This window comes from Lutra lutra, chromosome 2 (genome assembly GCF_902655055.1).
Source record: "Lutra lutra chromosome 2, mLutLut1.2, whole genome shotgun sequence".
NCBI classification, from domain to species: domain Eukaryota; kingdom Metazoa; phylum Chordata; class Mammalia; order Carnivora; family Mustelidae; genus Lutra; species Lutra lutra.
In genome coordinates this window covers 108886229-108912131 of record NC_062279.1, presented here as the reverse complement: position 1 = coordinate 108912131, position 25903 = coordinate 108886229, and the positions used below count along the sequence as shown (strand labels likewise).

Sequence of the window (25903 nt, the reverse complement as noted above, 5' to 3'; positions counted from 1 at the left end):
ATTTTTGGAGTTAGCTTTTCTTTTGATATTCTTATTATTTCTTTCTTTGGCAAATATAGGAGTTCTCAAAAGCATGAAAGATAGATGTTTTATAAATCTCTATTAATATGTCGACTCATCCCAATTTCCTGGAAATTATTTTGTGGCCCAAAGTGTCTACATCCAATGCTTTATAGACCAAATCACTTTCTCTACTCTGAAACCCTATCTTCATCCTTCATTCTCTTCCCAAATATATGTAAACTCCATAGCATATCCACTCATTTCTTTCTAAATTATAAGAGTATTTCAAATTTATTTGTTGGGCCCGGTAGTGTCAGAGATTTTTTTTTTTTTAAATTCAGAAGTACTTTTGCTGTTATTGTTCCTTACAGTAAAATTTGGACTTATGTCTGAACAGGTTATAGATGTGTTCAGTTTATTTTAATTTTGCCCACAAATACATTTAATACATTAGGGTCAAGTGAAAGTAATGCATTTTATGTTAGCTGATAAAGTAAACATAAATAATTGCTTCTGCTTCATTTAAAATAAAATTGAAATAACCAATATGTGAAGGTTGACTTTAAATATATTTAGTTACAATGCTTTGCTCTCCCACCTCCAAAATTCATTTTACTTAACTGTACTTTGGTCTGTCAACTGTCTTGATCAGCAGGATGGCAGACATGGGAGACAACAGCAGTCTTCTCTTTTTGATTTTAATCTGGCGAAGAAAGCAAAAGCCCAAATCACAATAACAAAAATGATCAACATCATCCTAGGATATTTGGCGATTAGACTCGATTTTTACAATGGAATCTTACTGAGTAACACTGCTTTGCTTCATTTGTGCACATTGCCTGCTGGGATGCCTTAGCAACCTCTCTAATGCTTTATTATCCTCACTTAATCTGATTGTCCATGAAGTCCAAGTAAAGGCCACAACAACAGAGTCCTTCCCATCTCCTTGGTGCTTTTTGTCCAGAGACTGTAATGTTCAGTTTTCCAAATGGACCAAGGGAAAGTAGACAAGTAATGCCTTCTTCTCCTGGGGCTGCTCACTTCCCTGTCCAGTTGCCCAACTCAGAGGGCCTCACTTTGGATTCCTGGCTGCGTGGACTTCAACAAAGGTGTTGAAAGGTCACCTTGGTGTGGTCCGAAAGCGTGAAGTTTGACTTGTCTTTAGAGCTGGCTCAGTGACTTAGGAACAAAAAGTAGACTTTTAAAGGAGCATTTTTATAGTGGTATAAGAGTACAATCAAGTTACACAAGTCTGAAAAGATAGTCTACAAGGCTGAATAGATTACTGTCTGTGTTATTCTCCATCTCGTTTTGTCTTCCTTAACCTCTACGATGTGCATCAACTCTATTTTTAACTGTCTTAGTCTGGTTCCAATTAAAGGTCTGGAAAGCTGTATCATATTAGACAAATTTAGATATTTAAATTTGTCTATCTAGCTGTATCACATTAGACAAATATTAAAGTGGTGAGACCAAATGATATCTGAGACCCCTTCCAGATCTAAAGTCCTGTCATTCTATTCTGTTTCATTGTAAATGCACAGATACATATTACATAACCATTTATCCATCTACACATTCTGTAAATAATGAGATACAATAAAAACAGTCATACATTCAGTTTTAGTGGAAGAAAGCCTTAAAAATTGTCCCCTTCAAATGTATCATCAACCTCTCTAGCTATCATTTATTTTATCTTTCGGATCCAACATATTGTAGAGCAATACTGAGGCAAAATAAATCACTCTTGTATGAGGATATTTAATGACATTGAAATCTCTTTACCAAATACTCATATCTCATTCCTAGAGTAAGAAGAAACTTCTCAAAACAAGTCATGTCCATGTAAGCTCTGTGCCTTACATCTGCAGATTAAGGGCAAATGTGCACATTTTAGGGCAAGAATATAAATGGATGCCCTCATACAATGTGCTGAAATATTTAAAAGGATAAGCCAAGCTAATAAACTGGCAAGTAAAATACGTTCTGACCTATGACCTTCAAAGGTATGTCCTCATAGTGATTTGGAAAGTTCAAATGCAAAATTGTTGTACTCCTTGGAAATCCAAGCCAGAGTGTGGCAGCATGTGGAGAGCTATAACCTAGTCCCAGCCCCTGGCCCTGGCCTATTCCCTTTGTTTCCCACACCAACCTCATCCCTTGACTTTATGAGACAAGAGCTGTCACCTGTAGACATTCTGTAATGTTCAAAGATCAAACTATGTCCACACGCCTTAAAATACCCACCTCTCTTCTTCTTACACCATTTCATTGTTGTGCATACCAGTGGTGTGGTTCACCTTTGGAAAAACAGAACTGAGGGAGAGGCAACTCAGAGTCCTTGAAATGAGCTCCTGTCAGTGGAGCAAAGAATTCTAGGGTCCCTATTGCCCAAAGCAGAGTCTGAAGTCAGGGGGCCAAGCATGAGGCTTGCAGCCCGAGAAGAACTCTCTAAAGCATGGGCCCTAAAGCAAGAGACCTCCGGCCCAGGGCGAAGGGCAGAACAGCGTCCACGTGTCTGGGTGGATTCTTTAGACTTCTCCTTTGCTCGCCTTCTTTGAAAAAACTTCATGCACACTCACTTATTCACACCCCTTCACACTGAGCTAAGTTAGAAGCTTTCTTCTCTCCTCCACAGCATTTATCATGTCATACAGTACTTGTGCTTGGTACTTATTGTGCATAAACTAAATGACTGAATTATATGAATCAATGAATCAATAAATCAGGTACTAATAAAAGGATTCAGCTTTGTAGTTTTCTCCCAACAAGTGTCATAGCACACCAGGAGTGGGAATAGGCAGGATCAATGCAACAGCACTACCATAAAACTGCTCTTTCTCCTTCATCTTCTTAAATTCATTTGTGCTGTAACAATTATTTGGACTATATGTGTGTGCGGGAATATGCGTGGTGCAACTAAAACACTGATTTTCATGAGAATAGTGGGAAAGTAACTGTATCAATTTCTGGTCACACTACGTGGCTATTTTTAAAGCAGGGTGTAAAAGGTTTAGAAGAAATCTTAGGAATCATCTAGTTTATCACTTCACAGATAAAGAAACAGCATCAGAGTGGTTAAATGACTTGACCAAGGTCACAAAGCGGTCTGGCAGAAATAGGCTGGAATTCAGTTCACCTGATTGAAGTCTTCTGTGTTTTCCAAAGTCTAGATTTGCATTTTGTAATACAGTAGCCACTAGCCACATGTGACTATTGAAATGTAAATTAATTAAATTAAATAAAATTTTAAATCCAATTCCAAACAATTGCACTAGCCACATTTCCAGGGTTCCATGGCGACTTGTAGTTAGTGGTTACCATACTAGATCAAGCAAAATAGGCCACCTCCATCATTCCAGAAAGTTCTGATGGACAGTGCTGGTCTAGGTGGGAAATAGACCTGAAGAGTAAATGAGTATATATTATAGTCCTAAATTTATGTCCTCCTTCTGCTGATCATGGGATGTTTAAATTTTAGCAGCTAGTGTTTCTCAGCATTGTTGATTTAAAATAGGAAAAGCACTTATACTTTACTCAATAGAAATATTTTTTACTGAGTGTAGTGTACAGTGATAGGCCTTCGTGAACCATAAATTTGTTTCCTTTATGGTACACTAGGGAAGTGTGCTTAATCACAGAGGGCAGAGGAAGCCTGTTAATTTTTCTTTCTTTCCGGGTCATTTCCATTTTGAGTTCAGCAACAAGAAACAATTTATTAAGTATTTAGAGGGAATGGAATGAACTAATTTCAGCTCTGGATATCTGGTGAGAGGTGATAGAGTCTCTGTTTTGGGACCTAATCAGAACATAGATTCTCAAATACCTAGATTTGTCTTTAATCTGAGGTGGTAGTTAATGCTCAATATTTAGTCTTGGGTCCTGGTTTTGTTAAGTAGTGAAAAAAATGGATTACTTCTTTAATTTCCTGAGCTTAAGAGACCTTCCTTACAGATGTCACAGCTTCATAATCTTGAGAAACACCAGTGGATGACTCATCCTTCTCCCCTCTCCACAAACTCAGCACTTGAGATAGAGAAGTCAGAAAGAATTTATTCCTTTTAAAAAATAATTTCTCCTTTAAAAAAATTTTTTGGTCAAGTATTCATTAATTAATAGAATGACATGCCATCCTACTGATAGTCTTTAAAGTAGACCTGTTTTAGAAAAATTAAAAAAAATAAAGAACTATCTCAGGCGTGTCTGGGTGGCTCAGTTGGTTGAGCATCTGACTCTTGGTTCCCACTCAGGTCAGGTTCTCAGGGTGGATAGAGCCCCAGATCAGGTTCTGTGCTTAGGACAGAGTCTGCTTGTCCCTCTCCCTCTGTCCCATCCCCCATGTGCTCTCTCTCTCTCTCTGTGTATCGCTCTCAAGCAAATAAATAAATAATATTTTTTTAGAAAAAGAACTATTTCAAATAATAGAAATTATGGGGTTGTATTATTGACACAAAACTCCCAGATACTTAAAGAGGAACAAGTGTTTCAAAACTCTGAACTCTTTCCCATGGTAGAGGTATGATGGTTTGAGTGGTAAGATTATGGAGGAAATTTGATAAATGTCATTTAATAATTTTTATGTTCATTAATTCATTGCTTCAGTTTAGTCAATATTTATTTGCTAGGCACGAACTAGGTACTGAGGATGTAAAATATATGACCTAAAGAATTTGCTGCCTAGTCAAGTAGATTTTATAAATATGTGAATATAATAAAATATAGCTGGTTAAAATGTGCTAGAGAAACACAGAGGATAAAAACCAGCTCTGTCTGGGAGCAGTGGAGAAGGCTCACAAAGGAAGTAAGTTATGACTGCTGAGACTCGAAGAATTATTAAGAACTCCACGTGAAGACTAATAGGAGACTGCTTGGGAAAATATAAATGATTAAGTGTGACTGAAGACAGAGTCCATGAAAGACTCAAAACAAGATAGGTGGCTCTCCCATCTCAGCACTATCCTGGTCTTTCTTGCCTATGCTTTATTCCTTCATACCCAGTGCAACTAAATCATTGGCTTTTACACTGAAAACATTTCAGCACACTCTCTTATATTCTAAACATTTCCCCGTAGTTCCTAGTTTGGCATTTCCACACACTTAAGCTATGAAATCTGAATCTTGTAAAACATTACTTGAATTATACTCCAGACATACATATAATAGTGGCTAGAGTTTATGTTTCTTGACCTTCCCTCATCAAAACATCCAAGTAGAATATGGAATTTTATATATCTTCAATGAATTCTTCTTAAGCAAGACAAGTTTTCATTATTTATTTCAAATTTCCTCTTACTCTTTATAAACTAAGTTAATGCATTTTCTGGTCTTGTGATGCCTTTGACCAAGTTAATGTCTTTGAAAAAATTACGATTAAAGTCTGTTATACCATGTCCCTGAGAAATTCTGGTACTAATATTTTATGACACCAAAAGTTAGATTAGATGTGTTATCATTCTTCCCTACAGAACCTGACTTTAATGTATTTTCTTCATTTTGCTTAACTCTTATTAAATCATGGGAAGATTCTTAACTCAAAAAGGAAATAATTTTAAATGGCTTAATAGTTTGGGGCTTTTATCCTCCCCTTCACAGATGGACCACCTCTTTCTTGTTCCCTGTGCTTTTTATTACAGAAGCTGGTTGTATATTCTTATACCCAGAAATGACCAGCAGCTTTCAGAGCTTCAAATTTTACTGTTAGCCATCAGGGACAGAACAGGAACTATGTCCGCCCCCTGCTCACACAGAACATCATTTCCTAATAGCAGGCAACCAGAACTTGCCTTAAAACACCTCCCAAGAGGCAACCTAAAGCACATCATTTAGAAACTCTGCATCCTGTTTAAGTAATTAATACCTCAATCAAATTTGGAATAACATCGGTGGTGTCAGAAGAATTCATTAATTTTTTTCCATTCCATGATCTATCAAGCTTTTTTTTTAATTAAAAGGACTTTTCTTTATTAAAATGCTTTTTTAAATTTTTACAAACTGGAAAGTGCAGCCAATGAGTAATGGTTATAGAAACATCCATTTCTTAGCAATGTGTTTGAAGATTAATTTGAGTGGATAATTCTAGATATGGTTTACATAATGACTTTCTGAAGTGTATTAGAGACCTTGGACCTACATCCACATCCACAACACTTTCCATATTAATGAGACTGTGTAACTAAGATGATTTTTGCTTGGCTGTTTTAATATAGAAGGCTTGAAGTGAATTCCTCCTCTCATTTTGCACTTAAGGTAATCTAAAGGCTATTAACATATTCCAGTAGTGTTGAAATGACTTGGGTAAATGCAAGGGTGAAAAATCTCATTCCCGTCTTGAGACATTATTGTCTATGGTACAAGAAGAACTTGATTTATTTATATGTATTTATTTATTCCTGTAATATTTATTATCCTCTAAAATATCTAAAAAGGAACAATTTATTGATTAATAAAAATGGTGAAAAATTGACTCTTATTTTGGAAAAATATTTAATCCAAACTTAAGTCACAGAGACAATAATGATGGAATTATTTTAGAAATCTTACAACACTAGGACAATTGTCTTTAATTTTGGGAATAATAAAAGCACTAATGTGACCAATGAGTAGTGAACTTACGACATTGTTCATCTGAGTCATTATTCATAATGACTTTTGAGCAGGCTGAAAATATAAATTAATTTAAGAGGATTAGATAGGTTAATGAATGGTTATATGGCATTTGCTTGTTACTTTATTAATTTATATTTGCTCTAGAAGCCACAAAACTAGTCAAATGTAAATATCTTAATCAATTGGCCATAACATACTCTAACTTCAAAATCCATTTTTAAAGAAGATTTTATTTATTTATTTGATAGAGAGAGCACAAGCAGGGGGAGCAGGAGGTGGAGAAGCAGGTTCTCTGCTGAGCAGGAAGCCCAATGCTGGGCCCCATCCTGAGATCCTGGGATCATGACCTGACCCAAAGCCGGATGCTTAACTGACAGCCACCCAGAAGCCCCTAAAGTCAATTTTTGAGCAGTGAAGCTTTCATTTGTAAACTTGAACTTAATGACCACAATGTCTTGGGTGTATATGGGTTTATTAATCGAAGGACACTCAAAACACACATATAAGCAAGATCTTGATCAGCAAAGTAACTATTTATGGTGTGTGTGTGTGTGTGTGTGTGTGTACTTAAAAGTATGTCTGTGCCTTCTATCCAACTCCAGTCAATTCCCACTCCCCTGCTCGTAACAGATGACACTATCCTTGGCTTGCTACCATTTTTCCTGCCAGTGAGATCAAAAGACTGTATGCACATTTTTGGTAGCTGAGAATATATCCTTGGCAACATAGTTCTGAATAATCCACAAGACTTGTATTCACAATTCAAAATTAATGTTACATCTTTAAAACTACTTTTATTTTTTGAGTTTAGCAAAAATAGAAGTAGTTTCCTAACCATGAAGGAAAAAATTTGTATTTATTTTCTCTATAGCTCTCCTTTGATTTTCATGAAATATTGTGTTAAAATAGGCAATATAATTTTGTAGATTTCACAGTTATGGATAGTCTTTCTAAATCTTTACTTTAATGTGGTCATGCAACAGAGACCAAGTTAGAAAATACAGAAATGTTAGTTGCTAGTTAAAACACTTGATTTCAAATTTGCTCTGATTTTTCAATGAAATATTCCCTTCCTGAGTTATCCATCAATGCAGTGAAAAACTCAATTGTACTGCACAATCTTTTTTCAAGTGGCAAGGTTAGGTTTAAATGGAAACAAACCTTTTCGAATTGCACATATCCATTCTCAGTCTAAACATTGAATTAATGTACTTTTTGTTATATGATTTCCTTCCTAACATCAACATTTTAAGAAGTGAAATGCCCTGGAGACGGTGGGGCAAATGGAATTATAGACCACGATAAAACCCAAGTCTTCTTCTACTTTCAGCTCCCCTATCACTACAAGTTCCAAATTCTGCCTTTACTTAGCATTAGCATTCACTTCCCAAACAATTTACCTAAGAGAGAGATGATTAAACCTGTTTATGAGCTAAGGGGAAGGAACTAGTGGAAAGCAGGAGGCTCTGATACAGATGCAGGGATAATTGATGGTGAAAGATCCCCAAGGACAGAGGGAAGGATGGATTCCAAAGTCTATTGGATGTATCTGCCTGCAGAAGAGGGGGTGCCTATTCTCCCTCTGACTAGGAAGGAGGTCCATGTGGGTTTGGATTGATGAGAGACATGGTGGTGAGGGAATTTACACCTGATAGCCTCTATGTTCTCTGCAAAATCTAACACAGGGAGAATTTTAAATAGGAGGTGTGAAATGGGAAGGAAGGCTCTCTGACTACACAGATATGCCAGATACCCAGTTCATTAAGAAGCTAGCTGGTTGAGTAAATAAAAAAGGAACACAGAAAAGTGATGTTGCACTGTGCACTTTCAATAACCTAAAACTGATTTTGTGAGGAAATTCTTAGTCTTCCTATGAGGATTACAAAATAATTTATGAGGAACAGATTCTCTGAATGGTCCTAAATGTGGTGTATTTTTAATAAAAAATTATGCATGACCAATTTTCCCTCAAATGTGCACTCTATGCTTTCTTTAATGTTACAGAGTATGAATTAAGATGCTGATTAACTGAAATGTCACACATTGAAAATAGGTTAGCTGTTCATTAGATGTAACAATACAGAACTAGTTAACATGAAGTCATAAATTATCATTTACCATCACTTATAAAGTGTAACTTTGTTAAAATATACTACCATTAAAAGTATTTTTGAGTTAGTAGGAAAATGCTCAATGTTTTTTGTAAAAATAGACAAAAATAGTCAGAATTATAGCTGGATGTCTTTGTGCTCTTTTCCACCATCCCAAAGCTGCATCTAATTCTACATAAAGCCAATAGAATCCCAATGCTGACTTTGTGGTTGAAAAACAGCTAAATCTCAGAACTGCTATATTTCCATTTTATATATAAATATTCCCATCCATCTTCCTGAATATTCTAACCCCTCCAGTGTGCTCAGTGTCATAGGTTATCGACAACTGACAGCATCTTTTATTTCCTTTTCTGGTACACCCTAGGTGCCACAGTTGACTTTGGCATCCCCTAGGTTATAAACAGGTTTTTGTGCCAGTCAGTTGGCCATATTTCCTAAGAGGAAGAATTGAACAAAATGTGTTCCTTTGTCATGCTATTCAATGATTCCCTTTGCAAATCTGCTTACTGAAGTTTTGCAGATGCAGAAGTCACATAACGTGCTGCTTGCTGGGAACTGCCTTGCATTTTCTCTGTTTCTAGCAGCAACAACTCCAGCTTTTCTAAATGAGATGGAGGTGATGGATTTGCCGGTATTTGAAGAAACAGATACACCGGAACAGCAAAGATTTTTTTTTGAAAGGAAAAAATCAGACCCTTACTACAGATGCTTGATGTTCTTCAAAAGAAAACTAGAGAGAAGACCTATTGTGTACTTCCAACCAATAATTTCCGTTTTCCTTGGCATACAAAACATCAGCATGTTTCTGCACAGCATAGAGAACCTTACAGACTAGGACAGTTTTAATTGGTCGTTTAAGTTTCAATGGTTACATTATTATGTTAATTGAATAATTTTTCTTTTTTTTAGGGTCCTTTGGGGCCTCCAGGACAAAAGGTAGAGTATAAACAGTACTGGGGAAGTAATTATACTTGCATTGCCTAATGGTTAACATGAGAGGTGAATAGAATTAGCTACTGTAAGCCATGCTGAAGCATCTTGATTGTGCATTCTCCTTTCTAAAAATACAATCATTTAATGTGAGCCATTAGATTTCTAATCAACTCCATTATAGGGAATCCAATAAATCCAGAGTAAACTCTTTTTAAGCTCTCTGCCAAACTTTACGTTACTGAATTTTTAGTGTTAAACATTGTGACAAAGCTCAGAATTTGAAGGTTCATAGGACATTGCAGATCAACTACATGGTCCTGCTCAAGTATTATGACCAAATGATCGTAGAACGGACCAGAACAGAAGACGTACTTGTTGTTTGGTAACTGTATTCCATTGGTCCACAAGTGTTTCCCTTTGCGAGGTAATCTGAAAAATGACTTCCTGATTGTCATTTTCCAGTCATCAGAATTCACCATTACATTCTGATGGAGGTGGTCTAGCACATCTAAAATTACATCAATATACAGTAGTAAATATATCAGTAGTAGGTAGATGGCCTTTTGCCAACAAAATATTGCTAAGTCCCTCTTCCCTATTATAACTCCCACCTCACAATGGGGGGGAAAGGATATTTAATCTACAGAAAACTAAAGAAAACAATTGCATTACAACAGGTGGAAAAGTGATTATTCTTTATCTTTGGAATCTATCAAAGATAGAGACTTTTTATCCCCCAAGTGCTGGGCATGTGGCATCTGTTGAAATATAATCCTACAAAACGAAGTCCAAAGCCAATGAGTTGTGAGACAACTTGTGTATAAGAACACTTTGTCCTTTGCAATAATGTCTTTATTAAGCATGGTGTGAAATTGTAAAGCTACCCTAATCCACATGCAACCAGGGTAAAATTACTGCCTGAGGCTTCAGGAAGTCATTTAATGACCCACTCAATATAATTACCTAAAGCACTAAGGAACTGGCCATCTCAATTTGTTTTGCATATAATGGCTGTATATTTTTATAGTGACTGTATTTTTAATAGACTTCCTCTTGTAGAGCAGCTTTAGGTTTGTATTTACTGTTTAAAAAAACTTTTTCCCATTATTATTAAAGAAATTTTATTTCATACATGAACTGAGAAAAATCTGTTTTCTAGGCTAGACAAAGAATAAACACATTTTATTTAAAAATGGTTTCCTGGAGCCTGAAAGGGGAAATGACATCACTATTTGAAAATATTTGTTAATGTTTCTATATTCAGGTAAATGTCATAGATTTTCTAAGGTGATTATTAGCTTTCTTATTCTCAGTTCACCCCACCTACGTCCAACCATTCATAATCACCCCAGTGTGCGTGTGCCCATGTGTACACACACACACACACACACACACACAAACACTTAACTTAATATTTGATGTGCTGTTTTTTATTCCTAGTCAGTATTTAACATTTGTAACAACTTTTCTAGTCGTTGGAAGACATATTCACACTCTCCTGGCTTAAATGTACTCCCTGAAAGTCCAGGGGAAAATGCTCCAAATACAGCAAATTTGAGTTTATAGCCTGAGTGCTTTTTTTGACTAATTGTGGAACAAGTGGTTATTACTTTAATTACCTTTTGTTTTATGGCATTTAAACTCTTGAAATGCAAGAGTTACTGCTACTGCTAGGCTTTCCCAGATGGAACTAAGCCTGTTTATTTCTTAAAAGCACCAAAATGTAGAGCCATGTGGTCTTCTGAGAGCTGTGGATCCCAATTTATGATGTAAATTTCTTTAAAATCATATTAGGTTTAAGTGGATATTTAAAAACATGGTTAAATTCAACTCCATGGTTTCTGGGAATGCTTGATGAATCTGCTTACATTATTATATATCTGAATTCCGTGGATATATATCTGAAACCTTAAACTTTCGCACATGTTTTAGCAAGGTAAGGTTATGGCTCACATAATTAATACAATACAAATATAAAATTGAAATATTTTGTGATTTCGTCTGCTTAATTTAATCCTGTGTCTTCATAGGGTTCTGTGGGAGAACCTGGAATTCCAGGGGTGAATGGTCAAAAGGTAAGTTCTATAGACTATTTCTGATTATTTAAAGGGTTAAAATCACAAAATCATTCTAGTCAGTAATGTTAGTAAAAAGTTTATATACTTATAAAAACACTACATATACTTCTGAAATGTAGGGAAATTATGGTGCAAAAGATCCAAATATTTTAATTTTTAATGATGCATAAAATAGAAACTCTTAGAAAATTTTCCATTTTCTTTTGATAAGCTTTATAGGAATACAATTATATCTTTCTTATACATAGAATAGGAAAAATGTTGTGTTTAACACTAATTGTGATAAAATATACTCCAGTTTATTCTTGGCATGGCAAAAGTAACATGTGTTACTTCTCTCATTAACAAAAGTTATTCTTACAGAGGGAACCTATTGGAATATTCTGAACCTAGGAGCAAGCTCTTTTTACTGTTAAGAAAAATCAGGATTTAAATAGACTTGCCAAGCTCTGGTAGTATACTTTTATTGTACTGTTAATAATGAAGGGGGAATAAAATAAGAACCCCCCACAACTCTACACAGACATATCTATGAGTGTGGTTACATCTCCTCCTGCAACATATTTACTGGTTGGACAAAGCATCTAGCGTCTTCCCACAGGTAGGGCTGCTCTTCTATGCTGCCCAACAGTGCTGACTGGCTTTTCAATCTGGAACCTCACAGAGACCAGGAAAGCCATAGGGGCAGCTAACAAAGTCCGTCTACAAGGAGCCAGGGACTGGCTGAGCTAGGGACTTCACGTGTCTCCCACAGGGTTTTTGGACTAGCCGTATAAAAGCCTGTGACCCATCAGCTTGCGTTCAACAGAAAATCTTAAATCCGTGCACTCTGGATAAAATTCAGAAATCATAAGGAGCCCAATATTGACATACAGAGTAGACCTGCTAGGAACATTTCCATCCTGTCCATCTTTTCTTCTCCAATAAGATGATAATTAACAATCACTATTTAAAACCTACAGAGGGGCTAGCAAAAAGCATGAGTCTGCCATGTACAGGCCACATGAATTTTGGCAAAGTCCTTGAACTCTCTGGCCTCAGTCTCTTCGTTTGTAAATGGAAGGCAGTAACAGTTTCCACCTATTAGGGTCCGGGTGAGGATTAAATGCCTTTATGACAGGGGGCATCTTACAATGAAACTTTCCTTTCGTTTTGTTTTGGTGAAATTCTGGAAATGTGATCGATCTGTATCTTAAACAAGGCTCTGTGCTTCCACAATTACTCAATTCCCAGTGAAACTGATGTCCTCAACCAAGGCTTATCGTATCCGTTAGTCCACAAACCAAATACTCCTCAGGAGTGAACTGCCCAAGTCACTGCTCAGTTTACCACTTAATAAAATGTGTATCTGTTTGCTTCACAAATCCTGGTAAAGGTCAAAGCTTAACTTTCTATTAGAGCATTGTAGATCATGGAGGGACACATAAAAATTTGGAATTATACTCATTCTAAGATTGATTTTGAAGTTATGTAAGTCAAGATAATATTTTTGAAAGGACAGATATGGATATAAGAGAAATGTTTTTAACATTGGTGAAGAACAAAGCTTATACCCTCAAGGTTAATGTTTTGCTTTTTCTTCTTTGCTTCTTTTCTGTTTTCAGCTTTGGGACAATCATGAAAATTTATAGAAACCTTTAACCTGAAACAAACCAACCTTAAAACTGTCACATACATGTTTATGAAGACTACATATTCTTTATTTTTGCAAAGGAAATATGCAATTTCCTTAGCAAGAGAAAGGAATGTGACATTTTCTTGTCCTAGTCACCAAGGTTAAATTATATTTCAAGGAAATAGTTAATATTTGCAGTATTATGTCTTGTTATACATCTTTGTGGCATTTTAAAGTGTTTTCTATAAGATCTAGGGAAGCTAAATAATTTCACACTTTTATGAAGGTATTAGCAAAACGTAGTTTATGATTGATTTTCCTACTCCATAAAATTTAACCTAAACTTTGTGGATGAAATTTCTGTTAACACTAGTCATTATCTAACATTTGTAATATTTGTTATATTATCTTTAGGAAAATAAAGTACAAAACCATGAGTCCTTCACTGAAACAGCAAGTCATTTAGATAGTAAAAACAAAGCTGGAAAAAGAGTAATAATTCTGTAATTAAACATATGAAATATGTTTTGGATGTCTACAATTTGCTTTTCTAAGACAAGAGCTTACAGTGACATAATTATTTTAAAGCACCTAAATGTCCTCAAACTGTCTTAAGAAAACTTTTTTCCCACATTACAATTTCACTTTTCCAAAGAAGTCTTTTTGTGGCTTAGAAAATATTTTTCAGATAATGGTTAAGGAAAAATATGATTTTCTAGCCATCAGAAACACAACAGAATAACAACTAGAAAATAGAAAGGTTTTTCTCCTTTAAAAAATGAAGAAAAATATTTTTTAAAATGTATTTTATTTGTTTTCCATCCATTCAGATTGACAAAATTGGTGATTGGCTTTGGCCAATAAACTTGGTAGTGACTTTTTTTCCCCCCACTATTTTCCTTCAAATGTGGGTCACCTTGACTGCTAATCTGAATATTTATTATTTTGTAATGGTCTTCAAGTTCTTCCAATTGTATTAAGAGAGGACTTACATAAGCAGTACCATGGCAGTGAACCCCAATCTAGCTCTTTCTGGCACCACAGTCTACAAAGGGCTCCTGAGCCTCTTCTGTGAAATGTGGAAGGCAGTGTGGGATGGAGGGGAAATGTGTAGACTCTAAAGTCAGAGACAGAGTGAATGGGTCAGATCCCAGTTCTCATTTGGGCAAGTTAAATGTTTCTAAGGCTCAGGTGTAAAATAGAAATACAGACCTTGAAGCATTAACCAGATAATGTCTCTAAAGTGAAGGCAATGTTACAGATGCTCAATACATGTTACTGTCTGTGGGAATAGTATCACACTGCAGAGGTTTCAGCAAATGAGCCCCAGGTTTACCCTTAAGCAGGGAGGAGAAGCCAGTTGAATCATGATAGGAAGAACACGAAAATGCAAAATGACACAGGAAGGGAAAACGTTTCTCTGTCCCTGGGCTCTTTCCCCACTCACCCACCCTAGAGCGCTGCTCTGGGGTCAGGATGCTCAGTTTCCTTCCATCTCATGGGCAGGCAGCCTTTGGAAGACCCTTTTCACATTTCCTTTGTGAAATGAGACTAGGGGATGCACTTACTTATTTCTAAGTCTCTAAGAGATAGAGTCAGCTGTGTCTCATTTTCGAGTCAACTGGCTTCTAGCATTCTCAGTTCCCATTTCTGAAAGCTGTTGTTTCCATATTTTCAATTTGTTGTCAGCAGCCAAAGCAATTAAGGTGGATTTCATACTAAGTCTTACCTATAAGTATGAAAAGTTGTCCTCTTCTTCCCTAGCTAATCGTATTGGACACAAACTTTTGTAATTCTCAGTAATAGATCTTGTTAGTTTAAAGGTGTAATTAGCATTTTGTTTGTGTCCCATTATTCATGATCCCTCTCTGTCTGTCTGTCTTTCTCTCTTACACACCCACATGCATACATGAAGAGATACATACATATTATACATACATACATATACGTGCATATCTAAATATTTGACCATTAAACCCTACATCTCAGATATACTGGAGAAGTGGGAGCTTTTAAAAATAACTTTGTGGTAGAACCATCTTTTAAACTATCTTTTGAACTTTTTTCCTTTGACAAAATTAATTGCTGTCTATGATTTTTGATAACCGGGTAATGGGTATTAAGGGGGGCACATGTTGTGATGAGCACTGGGTATTGTACACAACTAATGAATCTTTGAACACTACATCAAAAACTAATGATGTACTATATGCTGGCTAACTGAATATAACAAAAAAATAATTTTTGTTTATATGTGTGTATCAGAACTTCCAAAATCTCAACTTTTATTAGTGATATTAGAACCCTACATTTTTCTTCTCTTTCCACATTTTCACATTAATTAGCACCCATAAAAATGAATCATCATAATGACAGTTTACTTGAATAAGAGCACTGAGCAAATAGCACTGAAGAAGAGATCTGGGGACAGAGACAGGGTACATTAAAAGTCTAATTGGTACACTTATCACCCTTGTCTGTTTGTTACCATGAAAATTATAATAAATATTTTCAGGATTAAGAACCAATTATTTTGTCTCAGCAAGCTAGAGTATTTCTGAGGCTCCAGAGTCATAGGGATTGTTTCCAAAGCAAAAGACAAATATCAGAAGATCTTATTCATGGATTTTTCAAGTATTTTCTATAATTTATAATTTTTAAACTTCAATATATAATATAAATAAAAAATGATGCTAGCGTTATCTACTAATAAAAAATGATGTTAGTGTATCATCTACAGTCTATCCCAGATAGCTATGTGATTTTTAAGGAACATTAAATTTTAATTAGTTTATAGTTATGGTATTTAGAATTCCTTTTCATCTCCTATCTGTGGATCTCATGGTCTTCACTGACATTAATCCTCACAGCATACTTCTAATGGCATTTTTATTGTAAGTGTATTTAGAGAACAGATAAATTGAAGCTCTCAGACTTCCAAAGGTCAAGCTGTTTATTCAAGTCTGTTCAGTGCACTGTTCGACGAACTCAATATTTTTTATTCTTGATTCACTTACTGTAACAACTAAATACTCTCTTTTCTTTGGCTTCCTTGGCTCTGAATCAAATTCCTGAAGGATTTGAATATGGTATAGTTCTGTTTGTTTTCTGGTTGATTAGCTTAGAAGTTTCCTATAGCAGAACTTATTCAGTGGTCCTTTTATCCAATATAGTTGTGACTTTCTGATTTTAGACTTTAAGAAAAAATACTCAGAGTAAATGAAGTGATTGATTTCTGATTCCAGATTAATTAATAGTTCAGGGAAAGTATCTTACAGCAATTCAATCATTTTGCAGGTTAAAGTTGAGACAAATTGTTTTTATGAATTTTTCTCTCTTCTGAAGTTAGCAGTTATGTATATGTACATTAGAATTCTCAGAATACAGGACTTTTTTTCCTCTAGTAACTATAATAGGATGCGTTCTTTCTTCTAAAAGAGACATCATCATTTCCCTATTACAGAACATTTCATGTAGTCAAATCACTTTTTCCCTAAGTGTGATTCATACATTCTCAGGCATTTTTGCATACATTCTTACTCTTAAAGAGGCTTTTCATTCAATTTTACTTATTAAGTGGGACAAACATTATTTCTATTCTGTATGTAATTAATTTTATGTCCCTTTAGAGAGGAATGAAAAGTTAGTTACAAGAGGTAGTTTAATGTTGGCTTGAAATAAATGAAGTACAGTAAAGATTTTTTTAAACCACTTTCCCCCTGACTTCATTTAGGCATATTACTATAGAATTTGATAATAGTTATCATTCTACTAAATTCTGTCATTCTACTAAAATATCGGGAGAGGGAAGAATGAAAAGTTGAGGGAAAGGGATTCCTGGGGGAAGGGTGTGAGAGAAGGCAAGCTGCTCACAGAATGTCCCAAAACAAACAAGGCAAATGTGTTTGATTTATGAGATCATCAAGTCCCCTTATTTTCCGTTTTAATTGAAAGAACACCGTATTTTCCAGAAGGGATTACAAAAATACTGATTTACTACATCTGATTCAATTGTGTATGTAATCTGGGAAAGCTTTTTAAAAAAACTTCCCATAAATGTGTCCACTGATTGACTTGTTGATTTTTTTCAGTCATCCATACAGCCCTTACTACTGGGTGCCAGGCACCATCTCTCCCAGTCTGCATGGAATTTCCAGCATAACTGGGGATGGGGACATTAAATGAACAGTTATACCAAAAACCTGTTACGTCACAGTTCTGTTAAGGACTGTGGCAGAGAGTCTGGTGCGCAAAGCCAAGTAATGCCAAGTGATGCTTCTCTCAATAGAGAGGTGACTCAGGTGAGACCCCACAGGTGGCCAGCATTTGGCGAAGGAAGAGAAACTACCCCTATGGTGCACTACTTACGAATTAAATTACAGACAAGCTTGCTTTCAGAATTTGGTTTCCAAAATACCATATTACCAATCATGATGGGGCTTCTGTATTCATCACGGTCTACCTTTTCTCCAAGCTTATGACCCCCGCCCCCCATTTGTGCTGTCTCTCTCTGAAATGAATAAATAAATAAATAAATAAATAAATATATAAATACATACATAAATAAAAGGCATTGCAATGAAATAACTTACTGTGACAATCCTAACAGTTTAGCATCTCCCCAATTCCATTCATTTGTTATGAGACCACACTGCCAAGAGATCGTAACCATTTTCCAACTGCGAAACAGTATCAGAAGGGTTAATTTGTGAGAAATTGAATTACTTTCAGGATTCTCTTCTCTGTCTTCTCTGCCCATTGCAGAGAACAGAAAAGCGCGGTGTATGTATTCACCATTTAGTATCAGGTATTGTCCTTAGTGTGGTGTGTATATGAGCTCACTTATTCCTCACGGCAATCCTATGAAGGAGGAACTAGCATCTCCACTATATTAACGAGCAACTGGGAGGACAAATATTTTACCCAGAGTTACCGAGGTGTTTGTTCAGATTCAAAGCCAGGAAGTTTGTTCTCACTGTGCATGACTCTGCTTCCGCCGTTAAGAATGAGGATCTTAGGGTGACTGGGTGGCTCAGTTAGTTGAGCGACTGCCTTCAGCTCAGGTCATGATCCTGGAGTCTCAGGATAGAGTCCCATATTGGGCTCCCTGCTCAGTAGGGAGTCTGCTTCTCCCTCTGACCTTCCCCCTCTCATGCTTGCTCTCTCTCTCTCTCTCAAATAAATAAATAAAATCTTTAAAAAAAAAATGAAACTAACTGAAGTCTTTATAAAAAAAAAAAAAAAAAAGAACGAGGATATTAAATTCAGAATAACCTAGCTTTGCTTTTCAGTATTTGTAGGACCTTGGGCAAGGTATTTATCTTCTCTGAGCCTTAGTGTCTTCATTCATCAAATGAAGATTAAAATACTTATCTGAAAGTTTAATCAGGAAAAATAAAGTAACAAATGTAACTTTATTAAAATGTTAAATATTCTTACAATATTAAATAAGAACAGACTATGCTCCTTTCTGTACTAGGGGCATTAATAACTCCATGACTCGGAAGCCTCCTGGGTGTATAAGCAAATGTTAGTAAGAACTATTATTTCTTTCTACTACTCTTCATTGATCTTTAGAATTTTTCCAGCTGAATATAACCACTTAACATTTCTATTAATAATTAGGCACATTCTCTTCTCAAGAGAAAAAAAATAATTCATCATTCAAACTGTACATAGATTTATCATTGAGGACTATGCTTTAGGAAAGAAGAAATTAGCTGGGCTTTAAAACTTAAAAAAAGTCAATATGTTGTCAAGGGCGTGTTATGTTGCAAGTCCTAGAATACTTAACAGAACCACTTTGATTATAGTTTCCTAAAACATGTCTTTGTTCTCAATCTTCTCTCCCCCATAAGCATGTACATGGTGAACAATTTTTGCATACATACAGAAAAGACAGTCCTCTATGACACCATGCTCTCTGGTTGGTTTTTGCTCATTTTGGTACCTTTCATAAATTACTTACAAAGGTGATACTGGATAGTGTTTCCCTTAGACCCAGGCAAGCAGTGCTTCTCACAATGCCTCCTCTGTCCCTCCTGTGGTATAACCCTCCCCACAGAGTGAGGGCCAAGGAGGCACGATTACTCAATGCCCAGTTTCCCCATTTCTTGATCACATCCTAGGTCCACAACCCAAGAATTTCTGCCTCGTGTGTCCTGATTCTGCTTCTAGTGCTTGTATCGGCCTCTTCTGCAGGTCCACAGTCCCATGAACAACCACACAGCTGGTGTAGGCACCCCTAAACCTGTTGGTGACCTTGGAGCCGCTCTGGGTGGGGAGCTGTGGACAAAGCTTGCAGGCTGTGAGGTTCACATGCAGCCTCCAAGGCCCTTCCTGGTGAAGAAGAGGATGGGGGTTGGGAAGAGGAAGAGAGGATATTAGCACTATGGGGTGGAATGTGGAGTCATCCATGTGGACTTCTACCCAGAACTTCAAAGATTAGGGGTGTACTCAAGGCACATAATTCTCATTAATGTAAATTTTGCCCAAATTAATGCAATTTAGCTATTTCCTGTGACCACTAAATTCTTAGCTATCTTTTTGTATTTGAATTTCTTTGTTCATATTATATTTTGTACATTTCTGTTACATTTCTTAGCAGAACAAAAACTGAAATAAACAGTCCTAATTCGCAGGCGTATTTCTGAGAGAGTCCATGCCATAATATTATTGATAAAACAGCTATGTTTACTTATTTTACATTTTTAAACATTTGTACTTTAAAAAAATGAATAATGAAGGTTTGATTACTAGGTTCAGTTTAGTTATTACTTTAATCAGTTTAAGACCCATTTCAGTAGATTATCTGAAACAGAATGTTTTTATTAGGCTCCTGGCTGATAGACCTATCAACTTTCTACTTATTAGCATTCGTATTGGTATGGACAGAGAGATTCTAATTTTAGGGAGGGATTTTGCTGATTAGATAAACAAGACAGAGCCTTCTACAGGACACTGGATTCTCTGACATAGAACCAAACCCAACTGCGCAGGTTTTCTGGTTTTTCTTTTGCCAAGTTACAAAGACTCCTCTGCCCGTAGGCAAGGAGGTAGAAAAGAATTGGAGACTGGGCACGCAAGCAGAAGCCTTTTAGAAACTACTAAATTGCTTTACGTAAGAGAGAGTAAAGCTGAATGCCCAGGGTGGTCTAGGAGAGAGGAGAGGAGAGAGAAAGTCGGGGTGGAAGCGAGCAAGTGAGGAAAGCTGCCTGCTCTGTGATGTGAGACCGTCCCAGGAACACCATATCCTGAACTCACAAAAGGCCTGGGAAGAGTGGGGTTTTGGAGGCAACTGGTGAAGAGAACTGACTGACCCATCTGAACTGGTCTGGGACAAAACCACGATGAACCCCAGCAGAGGGGTCCGCGGAGCCCTGGACTCGTAACTTCCTTCACCTGTGAAATTGTTTAATTGTTTAATCAGTGTCTGAGGAATAAGGAATCACCAGGTAACATCTTGAGTCCAGCAACAGCAACAAATAATAATAATAATATTATTATATAGGTATCATGAGTTGAATAAAATTTTCTAAGTTCCTATTTAAAACAATAATAAAACTACATCTTAGTCCTTTAGAGTGAAGAGAAGACAAGCATTTAATCTACTCCCACACACTTCAGAGAAGGAAAACTGAGCCCCATAGAAACTTGAGCAATTTGCTCTATGTCACAAGACCAGAGGTGGAAAACCTGAGATTAGACTGGAGGCTTCCTGAAGCCACTTTCCTCTTTCATGCTCAAGTTAAACAGGAAAGAAGCATAATAAAAATGAATGAGGTTTCTTTTAGACACGAGTTGCTCAAATAGAAGGCACACAAGATGGGGAATCGGAAGGCCTGGGCTCTGATATTACATCTGCTCTTTGTAGGTATTTCCCTCTGGAACGTTATTCTCTGAATGTGCTTCTTTGTCTGTTAAGAATAACTGGCTTGGGTCCTTTCACCTAAAATAATTCACTGTTCTGTGAGTGCTTCTGCTTAGGGAAGAGCAGATGTTAGGGTGAGTTCATAAGGTAAATGATGGCATGTGTATGCTCTGAAAGGGTCTTGTGGGAACTTTAGATGACACGATAATTAATATAACCAGCACTGCCCCACCTCCTGCTTGCCACCCGCCCCCCCGAGGCACTTGGGGTGCAGGAAAGAGCAGATGGAAGAACATAGGGAAATATGTAGAAGGCCCCAGTTTCTGTACCTACAGGCACAACTAGAGCAGGCTTTAGTGCTCTCAGCCATCCTTCTCTGAGAGTTCTGGTGGGGCTCAGGGGTGTGAGCCCCTTGGAAGCCATGAAAGTTCTGCTCATTCAAGGCATCTTGCCCCTCGTGGGACTCCTCCACCCATCATACTCTGCCCTTCACCTACCTTGAGCTTTTCCTCTGTTCCTCAGCTTGAATGTTCCACACTGACCTATGTGACTTGTAGGTATCACTGCTGGCTTAACATCTCTCCCATCTTTTTCCTGGGTCCCCTTCTCTTTTCCCACCAAGGGCTGGCGTGCTGTAGCTGAGATGAATCATCACTTACCAACACCCTTACAGGTTTTTCAGTTTCCCAGAAGAGAAGTCTTGCGCTGTCTGTCTCTCACCAGGCCTATAAGAGCTTTATATCTTCATGTGGCCTTAATGTATATGCTTCTCCTGTATTCATTCATTTCTCCATCATATATGTAACTGAACAATTATTATGTGTAAGATATAGTTTCTAGGCAATGTGGAATGAGGAGGGATCATAATAGACAGAGTGCATATTCTAGTGTGGTGAGAGGGTGGAGGTGGGAAATAGGGTCACCAGATAATATACAGGATGCCAAATTAAACTTGAATTTTAGATAAACAACCCATAACTTCTGATATGACTATGTCCCATTCAATATTTAAGATATATGTAACTTAAAAATAGTGTTGTTTATTTGAAATTAAAATTTAAGTAGTTGTTCTGTATCTTGATTTCTCAAATCTGGCATTCCTAGTAGGAGAGACAGATTTGAAACCAAAAAAAAGCATACATTACATGGCAGTTAGTGCAATAGAGAAAATTAAGTAAGATAGTGGGCAAAGAAGGTGGTGGTGGGGTATCCTGTCAACCCCTGTAGTAAGAGGACATTTGAGCCAAGGCTGAGAGGTGTGCAAAAAGACAAATGACTTTTTCAAAACATTAATAGCACTTATAGGGAGGGACTAGGATTTTATTTTGTTTTATTGTGTTGTACAATGCTACATTCCTATAATTTCAAAATACGTAGGTCTTTTTGTGCATTTTGTGTTCATATTCATTTGCCATCAGGAAACCAGAGTAGAAAACTAAACTAAAGTAAACTAGAAAGAATAAATAGGAATGGAGATCAGAAACCCCATTTTCAAAAAAAAAAAAAAAAAACAAAAACAAAAAAAAACCAACACCATTTTCTTGACTTTTTCCCAAACAGTTGTACCCAGAAGTCCCTGTTGGGTGCCTTGCTCAGTGCTTCCAATGAATCTTCCTCTACCAGGTGTTACTTACCCAACTGCTTCTAAAGCCTCTGAGGCCCCCAAGTCTCACGAAAGGACACACACTCCCCACTATGGCTGCCTGCAGAAGGCGTCTAAAAGCCAGTCCTCCTCACCCTGCCAACCACTGGATCACTCTGTGCACTGTCACTGGCAGGAGAAAAAGCACACTCAGTGTTTCATTTAGGTGTCAGTGACCATTAGTCTTTATTTTACTGCGTGAGCATACCAACACCCCTAACTCCAGAGGCAGGGGAGCAACCTTAAGACTGATACCATGTTCACAGCATAGAGAATCTAGTCAGTGATGTTAAAACAACATATAGTGACAGGTGGTAGCTACGCTCGTGCTGACCATAGAGTAATGTATAGAGAAGTGGAATCACTATGCTGTCCATCTGAAACTAATGTGACATTGGGTGTCAGTTATACTCAAGTAAAAAAATTGAAAAATAAATAAAAATAAATAAGCCTAAGGAAGAGTTGAAAAGCCCGGGCGGGTGTTGGGGGGCGAGGGGAGACCAACACCATATTCTGCTCAGTATCACTCTTTCCATCCACTGATGGTTCATCTCCTTTGTAGTTATTTCCCTCTTCTGTTTGGATGAGTTCTTTTTGAAAATGCAGCACTTAAACAAAATCGGTTTTGACAAGTGAATGTAAAATTATACGATGCTAAAAATTTTAAGCTTCAACTCATTGTAAATTCGCATTGCCAGAATAGAAAACTGTTGCCCTCAGGCGAGGGATATTACCAATGACCTATTTCCCTTTGGCACTCAATTTCGTAAGACAACCACAATCCTTCCTCTTTTTCAGCATTATTTCAGGTTGCCCCCGATTAGCAGTACCTGAAACAATTGTAAAAATCTTGAGTGATGTCTTATGTTAGAGTTCGAAGAGCTAAAGAGCGTTTGGTTTGAGGGAGAGAGAAGGGAGGGAAGGAAGGAAGAAAGAAAAGAAAATAGCAAGAGGGTTTCCTAAAAGCCAGTCCAACTTATTTTTAGCTTAAATACGCACATCATCATTTGTGAGTAATAGGGAATGCTTTAGAATTTAAACTATTAGAGAGAAAACCTTATCAATCTACATCTTAAGTTAACTGTTGTTTTTCATTATTACTATCTTTGGAATATCCTTCAGTACTTGTGAAATGCAATCAGAAATTGATGGACACATTCTATAACAAAAAGGAAACTAACTCTCTACATTTGAAACCTGTCATTTTTTCGTCTATACTTTTCTGACTTTTTTCATATGTATATTTTTAATACATTACATAGTAATGTAATATTGTAACTCTATGTGAAGGGGACTCATAGTATTTTATGCTCATACACCAGAAAATATTAATATACTACATGACATATGGCTCATTCTTCTTCATTCATTCCTTTTGATTTGTGTCTCTTTATTTCATGAAATGCAAGAAAACTTCATTCAAAGCAAAAAATTCTATGACCTTAATTAGATGTCCTCTTAAGTTATTTTTGTATGTATTTTTTTTTTCTGGCTCAAAAGTCAGCTCTTTGGTCACAGGTGCCTGTCATACGTATTTCATCTTTATATCCCACGAAACATGCAGTCTAGAGTAGAACAGGTAGAAAATTCTCACTGAATGTTAGTTGAATGAATTGATGCCTTCCAGAATCCCACATCTTGGACTTGGAGCTCAGAGTTACACAGCATTTCATCCTTAACATTCCTTTCCCACAACCTTTCCCAATTCCTTCCCACAACTAAGGCTGGATAGTAGCAGAATGCTCCATAGCCTCCTAATCTAAGTTTGAATAATTCTTCTTCTTCTTTTTTAAGATTTTACTTATTTATTTGACAGAGATCACAAGTAGGCAGAGAGGCAGGCAGAGAGAGGCGGGGAAGCAGGCTCCCTGCTGAGCAGAGAGCCCAATGCGGGGCTCAATCCCAGGACCTTGAGATCATGACCTGAGCTGAAGGCAGAGGCTTTAACCCACTGAGCCACCCAGGTGCCCCTGAGTGTATTCTTCTTGATAAAACTTATTAGAAAGGTAAAATGCTATGAGTCACTTTCTCACATTTCTTTTTATCTTCCTTTGGTTCACTCAAGAAACAGCTTTATTCACTTTTAGCTTTAAAATTTTGTGAGATACCTGTTGAAATGATAAACACACATACAAAAATTTAACCTTACAAGTGATAAATGTAAAACTGAGCAACAGTAAACTCTCATTTGTGCTTATTAATACTGCCCCCCAAATAATTAAAATTGTGATATCCAGTGCCGATGAAGTTGTGAAAAAGTAACACAGAGGGGGGGACCTATTGAACCAGATAAAACTTGAATCCTTTGGAAGACAATTTAGAAATATTTACAGAGGTGGGTGTTTTAGTTTATCTTTAATAGCAGAGAGTGGCAACAACCAAGTATTCAAGTGTTTGGGACAGACTAAACATATGATCATAGCGGACTTTGATAGATGATAATCAAACTATTCACAAGACAATCATGAATACCATGTGAAAACAAATGTCAGATATTAGTATCAAATATCAATAGTATCAAATAATAAAAAATCAGAATGTCAAACTATGTAATAGGCTTGCAATTGCTTGAAAACATGTAAGCATAAATAAAAAAGACTAGAAGGAAACAGGACAAAAAGAAAACAATTATTATAGGGTGATAGAATCCTGGGTGCATTTTTTTTTGTTTTGTATTATGTTAAAAGATTATTTTAACAGTATATAAAAATGTTAAAACGGGATCAAGTTTTAGTCCCTCGGTGTTCATATATTAAGGAGGATGTTAACCAGATACCTAAGCAACGTCTCTCTTCCTTGCCTCAAAATCTCAGCATGTACTTTGTTCAGTTCCAGAGGCTTAACTATTTTTTTATTATTATTCTGGCTACCATGGTTATTCTTTGAAAGTCTAAACAAAGTTCGTATTGTTTCTTGGCAACATCTCTTGTTTGCATTAAACCACGAGTTATGATATTAGTGCATCCTGTTGTGGGTTCTCTGAAGAAGGCAGACGTGATAGCTCTTCTTCTGTTGCTGAGTAAATGACAGTCCTTTTTCTGG

The 25903-nt window shown here is 36.6% G+C and overlaps 1 protein-coding gene across 5 annotated transcripts in view; it reads left to right on the top strand.

Moving 5' to 3' along the window:
• The window catches only part of COL25A1 (collagen type XXV alpha 1 chain), a 456257-nt gene that overhangs the window by 348103 nt on the left and 82251 nt on the right, over window positions 1–25903 (top strand). For all 5 annotated transcript variants that reach the window (XM_047718185.1, XM_047718182.1, XM_047718187.1 and 2 more), the window contains exons 11-12: window positions 9633–9659; window positions 11687–11731. In XM_047718185.1, the coding sequence (XP_047574141.1) occupies window positions 9633–9659; window positions 11687–11731 (72 nt within the window). The remainder of the gene's footprint in view (window positions 1–9632; window positions 9660–11686; window positions 11732–25903) is intronic.